The 9,919-nt window shown below is 33.0% G+C and overlaps 1 protein-coding gene across 1 annotated transcript; it reads right to left on the reverse strand.

Annotated features, from left to right (window-relative positions):
- LOC18609789 lies at window positions 4,923-9,584 on the reverse strand. Its single transcript, XM_007045097.2, has 7 exons — window positions 9,382-9,584; window positions 7,811-8,073; window positions 7,593-7,645; window positions 7,379-7,457; window positions 7,161-7,299; window positions 6,020-6,133; window positions 4,923-5,479 (listed from the first exon to the last, which is right to left on the reverse strand). Exons 2-7 carry the CDS (start codon window positions 7,975-7,977, stop codon window positions 5,288-5,290), a joined length of 744 nt encoding a protein of 247 aa, XP_007045159.2. The 5' UTR covers window positions 7,978-8,073; window positions 9,382-9,584; the 3' UTR covers window positions 4,923-5,287.

Here is a 9,919-nt window from a genome sequence, read left to right on the forward strand (position 1 = left end):
TTCTTTTTGGCCAAGTGCGTTTGTACATTTTCACTTCCATTCTGGTTTTCAAAGTGAATAATGTACTTTTGGTCCATATTAATTTTTGATATTCATCTTTCAATTGGTCCAAATTTACCGATGCACTCCTATTTTCTTTTTCAGAATAAGTATATATGTATTGATACTTACTGATAAAAATAAATATTTTTTATAACTAAAAATTTGACAAAAATATTTATATTTGTTGATTAGTAAGAAATTACCGAATTTAATTTTTTTTAAGTACCTTATTACGAAAATTTAAAACAGCATTGAGAAGCTAAACGAAAATTTGTTTGTTGCAAGTTTAATGCTTTTGCTAGCACTTGGACGGTTGATTCAATGTTTTTCTTTTTTTGGAAAGTGAAGCAAGTTCCTATTAGGCAATCAGTGTATTTTAAACAGCAAAAGTTGTCTAGGGAAAAAGGCAATAAATCACCAACTTTAATGAAGATTAAGGAATATAAATGGCACCTGTCTGGAAAGGAGAGGTAGAGGCAAACTCCATCAAAGAATTTGTGGACCTTCAAATAAATAAATTTTCACTTATTCAGAACATTTTAATGGGTATATACTCCAAAAAACTGTGGGGGAGACGATGAATAATCTAAAGGTCATGTTATGGTTTGTATACAAATCATTTCACTCATCTACGTAAGAATCCCATTGCCTGGTAGACATTATTGAGAGTAGCATCAGCTATAGCCGCAGCTTTCTCAGGCCCTTCTGCCAAGACTCTCCATCCAAATAAGCTGGATCAGAAATAATGTCCTCATACGTACCGAGCCCGGATAGGATGCAGATGATCGACCAATTCATCTGTTAGGAGGGTTTTAAATCAGCCCCGGTTCATATCTTGGCATCCTTGTTCAACTTCCTCTTGTGTCTTGCTTGAAATTATCTGAAGAAGATTGTTGCACTCAGGACGTTCAGGGTTGTCAAATTCCACGCCTGGGACGATTTATCTTGTTTGCTATCTGTCACGACTCAAACCTGGGACCGTGACCGACACACAAGCCCCGTAGACGAAGTCCACTTGTTCCGAACAAGTCTCAATTAGATCGGATAGACCAATAAACAAATATAATCATTTGTAGGAATTTACAACTCAACTAATTCATTTCATAGCATAGGTTCAAATATGTTTTAACAAACTGCCCTTAGCATTTAATCTATCAAGGGTATATTCACATACTATTTACAAGAGTCATATCTTGACTAGCACAGTAGGTCCAAGCCCGTACAAAACAAACCGGAAGTCTGTACATTGTAGTGACATCATGGATGCCATCAAACCAAAAACAACTAACATCAATACCAAATCAACAGAGTGGACTTGTGAGATTAAGATTCCTATCAGATGCCAAAAGATGTTTTATTTTGAAAGACGGATCTTAGCTACTCATCAAGAAGCTGATGCAAAAGACAACGTAAAGGAAACATTCTTGAAGTGTTATTATGCTTGAAGATCATTTGCTCCTTAGCTAGAGCTTAAATTGCCTAAAAAAAAATATTAAACAATGATATGACTTGATCCTTCATATTAAGAGGTACTTAAGCAATTTGGTCTTATTGTCAAGTTTAGTCAAACAAAAAAAAAGTCTCTTGAATTGAAGATGATCTAATTCTTTACAATGATGAAGCTATCATGGTTGAAGAAGATAAGTTGTTTGAATTAAATCAAAATAGAATTTGCCAGAATGCCAAAAATGATTTTCTTCATCTCACCTCTTCAATTTCGACTCCATGGTTTGCCAATCAAAGCAACTTTAATTAGTCTCAAATTTTTACTAAGTCTAGCCAACATGGTTATACATCATGCGTAAAAATATGAGAATCAAATAAGCAAGATAAGTTGGTGAATTAAATAAAGACAGAAGCTAGTCAGAATCAAAACAGTTTTGAAAATTTTCTTTAATCTAATCTTGCACTAGGGAAGATGAAGAATTTAAGCAAATGTTGGTGCCAAAGCAAATTAAATTTCAAGACTTGTCCATGTCTCACATTCAAATCATGTGTGAACAAGTCTTAAGGGACATTTGTAGAAAGAGAAAAATTGTTATCCAATTATAAATGCCACATCTCCAAGATTAGTAAATTGAAGAAAATTTTTAAAGACAATGCATGTGCTGCCATGTGAACTTGAAGACATTATTTAAGATAGTCATACAATTAATTATAAAATAATTAATTTATTGATTATTTTCTTAAAGACACATAGTTGAACCAATTAAAATTTTTCTATATGTCATGCATTTATCTTTTGAGACAATATAGAGATAATGTATTAATTGGATCATTAAAAATTCACCTATTGGTCACCAAGTTATCTCTAAATAAATCAAGATAATTTAGAGATAATATGTAAATTTGACAAAATAAAATTTACTTATTGGTCATTCAATTTATCTCTAAATAAATTAAGATAATTTAGAGAAAAATCCAAACTTGGTCATCTAATTTATCTCTAAATAAATTAAGATAAGTTAAAAATAATACTCAAATTTAGCCAATCAAAACTCAAAGACTCAAAGTTTGACAAATTTAAAGGTCATTTGTGAATTATCATGATTTGTCTCTAATTAAATTAAAATAATTTAGAGATAATTCAAAAAGACTAAATCACCATAAAAGTCTCTTATCTAGCATTATAAATACAGTGCTCCTTCAAGCCATTTGATGAATCACGGAGAAAGGAATGAGGAAGAAAGAAAGAGATTTTGAAGATCGACAAGTCCAAGGCCCCAGAAGATTCTGAAGATTAAAGCCTCTAGATGGAAGAAAAAATCAAAGCCTCTAGAAAGAAGATTAAAGCCTTTCCAAAGTGGATTCAAGAACAAATCACAAGACCTTTCTAGAAGGAAGATTAAAGCCTCTCCAGAGTGGATTCAAGAACATATCGCAAGACCCTTGAGGCAAAGTTCGGAGTTTAAGAACAAGTTGCAAGATCCTTGAAGCAAAGTTCGAAGTTCAAGAACAAGTCGCAAGACCTTTGAAATGAAATCTCCAAATTGTTAGATTAAGACAAGACCTTTGAAGAAAAGTTTTCAAATTGTTTGTTTATTCAAGATCAAGTCATAAGAGCTTTGAAGCGGAGTCTCCAAATTGTTCGTAAGAACAGGTCACAAGACGCTTGAAGCAAAGTTTGAAGTTTTAGAACAAGTCGCAAGATTCTTGAAGCAAAGTTCAAAGTTCAAGACCCTTGAAGCCAAGTTCGAAGTTCAAGAACAAGTCGTAAGTTGAAGTGAAGTCTCCAAATCGTTCAAGATCAAGTCAAGACCCTTGAAGTGAAATCTCCAAATGTTCATTCAAGATCAAGTCATAAGACTCCAAACTGTTCATTCAAGATTAAGTCATAAGACCAAATCGTTCGTTTAAGAACAAGTTGCAAGTTGGTTGAAGAACAAATCGCAGGACCCTTAAAGTGAAGTCTCCAAATCGATTCAGTCTCCAAATCGTAAGTTCAAGAATAAGTTGCAAGACTCTTAAAGCGAAGTCTCCAAATTGTTCATTCAAGATCAAGTCAAGACCCCTAAATCGAAGTCTCCAAATTGTTCATTCAAGAACAAGTTACAAGACCCTTGAAGAAAGTTAGAAGTTTAAGAACAAGTCACAAGATCCTCGAAGCAAAGTCTTCAAATCATTCGTTCAAGATCAAGTCATAAGACCATTGAAACGAAGTCTCCAAATTGTTCGTTCAAGTTCAAGTCATAAGATCCTTGAAACGAAATATCCAAATTTTTCATTCAAGATTAAGTTAAGGCCTTTAAAGAAAGGTTTCCAAATTGTTCGTTCAAGTTAAGGTCATAAGATTCTTTAAACGAAATCTCCAAATTGTTCGTCAAGTCAAGGCCTTTGAAGAAAGGTTTCAAATTGTTCATTCGTTGAAGCGAAGATTAAAGAAATTAATAAAGAGGATTTTTTTCTGGTAAAAAAATCCAGCAATTGTAAATTCATGTCTCTAAATTTTTAAATATTTGATGCAAAATTTATGTGTACATATATTATTAAAGATACGAATTTACTCAAAAGTATGAACTTTCTTCATCAAACGTATTTTTCTTCGACACTTATTGGTCTAACAACTTCAAGGTAGATTCAAGATATTCAATAATGAGTTCGCAGATAAAAAAAATTATGATATTTAATGGTTTCGTTAGTCAAGAATTTAGATATTTATACCTAAAAAAAAAGAATTTAGTATTTGTCTATGATATGATAAAACATTGTAGTCTTGATTGTTTAATAGTATCAATGTACACAACAAAATTTACCATTCTTTCTCTTTCTCTCTATCAAAACAAAGTATAGGTTCATTGTTTGTTAAAAAAATGTTTAAAGATACTGATGATGGGGTTTTAAATTCCTGTTTTTTTATTTGTTAACTTTATCTTAGCTTTATCTTCTTTTTGTATTATATCCTTCTACGTATTTGATTACCCTATTTTTTTTATTTGTTAACACATCTTTTCTGCTATTGTTTTGTAAATTTTTTTTCCCTTTCGGTTCATATCATTTAGTAAACCTTTTAAGATCATTGTTGCTTACTCAAACATAATATATTTATTAGATTATTAGTATTTGTTTTGTTGGAATTATCTTCTCTATGTCTAATATTACTACATTGGAAGCATATGAATAAAGTATCTTTTTGAGTATATTGCCTTAAAAAGAGTTACCAATATATTTGAAACTTTTTATCCCCACGTGACATTATAGTTCATATGAGAAATATAGTAATTAATAAGTAAGCGAGTATAAAAGAATTGAAAAAGAGATTAAAATATTATTATAAAGAAGAATAAAAATATTTATTTTGCGAATTTACCAACTTTTATTACCTCATGCATCCCAGATGTCAAAATTTCATTTTAATGAAAAAAAAAGAAAAGAAAGAAGAAAAAACCAGAAATGGAGATACCTCTCATAATTGTCCATGAACATCCAAATGGATAAAGATTTTTGGCAAGAGTCAATTACATCCCTGGTTTTACCTATCTACTACATTGGTTGACATAATGAATATACATCATACTACATCTGATTTAGGGAAATAATTAATAATAATAAAAAAAGAAAAATAAAAGGACCCATTTTGGGTCAAGGTTCAATAATGCAGCATGTCATGCTGATCGAAGACAAAAATTCTACATTCTACCTTATTTTATGCCTGATCGAACAAAGCAAATTTGTTCTCCCAGCTCTCAGGATAAATGAATAGTAAGGAATGAATCAGAGATATAGGGATTGACCTGAGATATATACGCTACTCAAGAAGCTTATTACACGTGCCAACACCAACAGCTGCGGCAAGATGCCATGCAGCATGCAGGAAAGGAGTACTAGGAAACACATCATCTGCAATGAAAAGAACACCTCCCAGCATTGATGACATCTTGTGCACATTGTGAACCATTCTTAGTTCTGGATCTTTTAATGCTCTTTTTGCAAATGCTACCTGGAATGGATGAATGGCAAGGAAAATGTTTCAGTATACAAACAGTTTGAGCCTAGAATGTAATTTTATCAATTATATTGTCAAGCTGGCACCATGATTGGGGAATCAAAGATTCAGACAACAAGAAGTTCACACATATAGTGCCTGGAATTATTATCCACATGAATGTAGTTTTAACACTGGGTACGCTTCCACTGAAAACCCAAAATGCTTAATTCAAATTTTGACAATTAACTTCGAAGCTTAATTTAATTCCATCATGGAAGTAAATTATGTGATGCCAAAGAGCTTATTTGATAACAACCAACCAGTTGCATTTTGAACTCCAATGCATCAAGGAATAACTTATATTGCCCTTTCAAATATATATTTTATACATGAAGGAGAATAAATATGGAGAAGTTAGCAATAAACATTAGAAATTTGATAGCTCTTTTGACCCCATCTAATCAATTGCAATATGTTTACAATGGAAAAAATAATAGGAATCCTAGGTTGCTGTTCATTTATTAAAGTCCAAGGAAATAACCAGTGAGTTACCTCCATCATTCCAGTGTGAACAGCTGAAACCATCAGAGGCTGGACAGGTAGAAGTAAAGCAGATGCTGCCATCAGTAACTTTGGGTTCTCATTTCTAAGGGCTCTTGATAGACACTGCACAAAGGATTTTTAGTTTTAAAATTTTGAACCTAAGTGAGCAATTTAAAAATGTAGAACTGTAGAAGAAAAGTTTCAGCAGGTAGCATTGTGTTCTCAATCAAGTCTACAGATAGAGCATATGAACAATGCTTAAACATATATTTGTGTAAAGCATCAATAAAGTCAGTAACATAAACAAGTATCTAAACAGAAGCATCTTATTCAGGTTATTAGATACCAACACAACCTGTGTGAGGATTATAAAAGTTCGCCATATTTTCAAAATTTATGCTTGTTGATAATTGTAGGAACAACTGACCCAAGCAAATTAATATGACAGCAAATAAATTCATCAGAAAAATAATCAAACATGCACAAGAAATAATATGCAAAAGTAACAATAAAAAAACACTGGGATATAAGTGATTTGGCACAAAGCCTACATTCATGGGCAGAGACAATGGGAAATTTCTTACGTCTCTGCCCATGGATGCAGGCTTGAGCTGTATCAAGTAAATCCCGATGTTTCCATTGGTTGTTATTTTAGCATATTATTCTTGTGCATGTTTGGTTAATTTTTTGATGAATTTACTTGATGTAATATAGACTTGTTTGGGTTGGTTGTTCCGACAAATTTGTATCAGAGCCAAAGGCTCGACTAGGGTGAGGAAAATATGGTGATGACGTATTTATGAAAAAAGCAAGAAAGCGGTGCACTAGGACAACCTTTGGTTGAATGCAGGGCCTAAGGTGCATGAGCAGCTTGGAAAGAATGCAAAAAGTGGTGCGTTGTGGACAACCAGAATGTAGGGAGGCAAATGGAGGTTGAGTGCTAATCCAAAAATGCATTGATAATTAAGAAAAATAGCACGGTTAGCTTGCACGGGAAGCTGATCACAACTCACAAGTGAAAGGGAGAGATTTGTTGAGGTTCACATGTAAGTGTGATATGCCACATCACTAAAATGTGAGATGTTGAGGTGGTATATTTACATTGCCAGAGTATTATTTTTAAAAAAGTTATAAATCATTTTGAACTTACCACTGTTGCTGTGGCTATCATTGTATAATCAGCCCACCTTAAATACTTCCTCAGCTTTCCTCTAGAAGAATGATACAAAGTAGATGTAACTCCAACTCCAATGAGTGAATTAGCATACAGCTTAGTGTTCAAATTTTTCCTACATCCAAGTAAACAAAGAATTAACAAAACATGGTTAATGATATCTTGTTTATTAAGCAAATTAAAGAGAACGTTACCTTGGGGCCTGGATCCCAAGAGCAATAAAAGGAAGTGATGTTAACACATTGGCAACTGTCTCTAGAAGATTCTGGTCCCCTAAGAAAGTTTTAAAAGATAAGCATAGACAAAGAATGTTACATAACAGAATGGAGAGCTGAGACACACAAAAAGAAACACAAAACAAGAGAGAGACCACAAGAAAATGAAGACCGTTATTACTTATTACCATACCTTGCATACAACATCTTACAGGCCTTAAACAAGCTGGTCTCTGCTGCCATACTCTGAAAAACATGTGTAAGCAGTATGTTATGGCGGGTCACAGGCAACAATAGTATATGCACGAGACTAGCCACAAATAATTGATAGATAGTATTTAAAAAGATCAACACTAGCAACCAATATTTTGAACAAGAAGTTTTGATGGATAAGTTTTTTTTTTAACTTACTGAATCAGTAGTGGTTGATTTGCTGTAATAAATGATTTATCATGAGTGTGCTGGAAGTCCCCATGTTGGTTAATCTCCTCCAATGCAAATGGTGAATGAGAAACTACTTGCACCCCATGTACATCCTCTAAGGCTTTACTAGGTTTCAATGCCCTTTGGGAACACATAATCTTCAAAAGTGTGCGCAAAACGGTTTACCTGCCAGCAAGAACTTGCTGGCAACCGTTGGAAGAAGAGTGCAAGGAGCAACTTCTATGCTTAATCTATGTAGAATGAAAAAGCAGCAATGTTAGAATTAAGCAGAAATATTGGTGAAATCACATTGGCAATAAATTAAGCATAGGATAAGGCTTCTACCAAACACTATTTTGGAAAATTTACAATGTCCTATAAATTATTGGGAGATCTAGTTGGATGGAAAATAGTTCATTGAACATCAAGGGAAGATTAATTACACAAATATCCTCTAAAACAAATGACGAAGATATTGTATCCCAGCTCCAGATACAATAGCCCTTAAAAAAAAGCAGCACCTATTTGTCATATGGCCTTCATTCAGAAATAAAAGCAAACATTCGATCAACAACTTCAATCTATGAACCTATTAGAGCATCATTAAGAATTCCACCCAGAATAGCAATCAAAACACCAAAGTAACACAACAAATGAAATATTGATTTGCATATTTTGCACTGCGTTTCATGGTTTGGAAATCTACTCCTAAGATATATGTCTTTAACCAATCGAAGCATGATTAGCCTCAGTCATTGCATAAATCCAAATACGAACACCTCACTGGTTGTGCTCTATCTACCTATAAAATTTTAGAAATCAAAATACAACTGTGTCTGGTCACAAGAGCTAACTTTTAGGGTATATGCGTAAAAAAGGAAAGGAAAGCTTATGAATACCGATTAAGGCTGTCCTGGAATTGACCAACTAGAACTAATGACACCTTAGAGGCTAGTTTCACACTTTTATTGAGTTAAATGATTTCAACTGAAACAAGACAACTACCCCAATTTCTTTTTAAACAGCGAGAAAAGAATGATAATGTCTCCCTATGGCTAAAATATACACCCAAGCATATTCTGATTAAAAAAACACTCATTACTAGTAGCAGATTACTCCTACTGAAATAAGGCTGAGCTCATATAAAAGGTCATGGCAAAGAAAATATCTTTATTTATTAACCCAAGATGTTCAATATTGACCACACTCCACAGAGCCTGAAGTAAAGCCACTCAGATACCTAAGCAAAATTTTTGTCCAACAAATTCGACATCAACAGTCCCATGAAAGGAAGCTCAAGTCTAAAAACCAAAACAAATCATTCAAAAATCTTCTCCTTAATCCAAGAATTTTCAAGCATAAAAGACACAAACTCGAAAATGGGTTCTGAAAATACAAGCAAAAATAGCAACTCCACATCAAGAAAACGGAAATTAACAGAACATTTTGGAGACTAAAGCAATGACTCCAGCAGACATATTTCAAAAAGCTTAATAACTAGATGCATTTTTCAGAAAGAGAGATGGATAGATGTAAAATATAGATAAACAAATATAAACCTGGAAAGATGTGGCGAGCAGAGAAGTGAAGGGAGGATATAATAATATTTATAGAAGAGGCAAGGCAGGAAGGAAGGAAGGAAGAGGAGTTTAGTTTGATTTTCAGTTAGAAGGGGAGTTGCCTCAAGGCAACAAGAAAAACAGCATCGGGCAGGGGGAGATGCGCATGACTCACGAATCTTCTTCATTTGACCGTCCGCATATTCCCCTTGCCCAGTCAATATACGTCACCTATACTCGCTTCCCGTGTGCAACTTGTATGCGCTTGACGTGCGGGTAAAATTAAAAAAATCTCTAAAAACATTTCAAAAAGAACACTTTCATCTTCTTATTTTCAAATAATATTTTTTATTTTTTAATTATTAACATTGTTAGTTAATAAAAAAAAAAACTATAATTAATATTATATAAATATTTTAAAATATAAATACTTTATTAAAAAAACTGTTATGTTCTCCTCCAAAACTTAATAAAATTTATTTTGATATAAATAAAATTTAATATTTAACAAAAAAAAAGTAAAATTTCACAAAATTTT

This window comes from Theobroma cacao, chromosome 2, assembly GCF_000208745.1.
Source record: "Theobroma cacao cultivar B97-61/B2 chromosome 2, Criollo_cocoa_genome_V2, whole genome shotgun sequence".
NCBI lineage: Eukaryota > Viridiplantae > Streptophyta > Magnoliopsida > Malvales > Malvaceae > Theobroma > Theobroma cacao.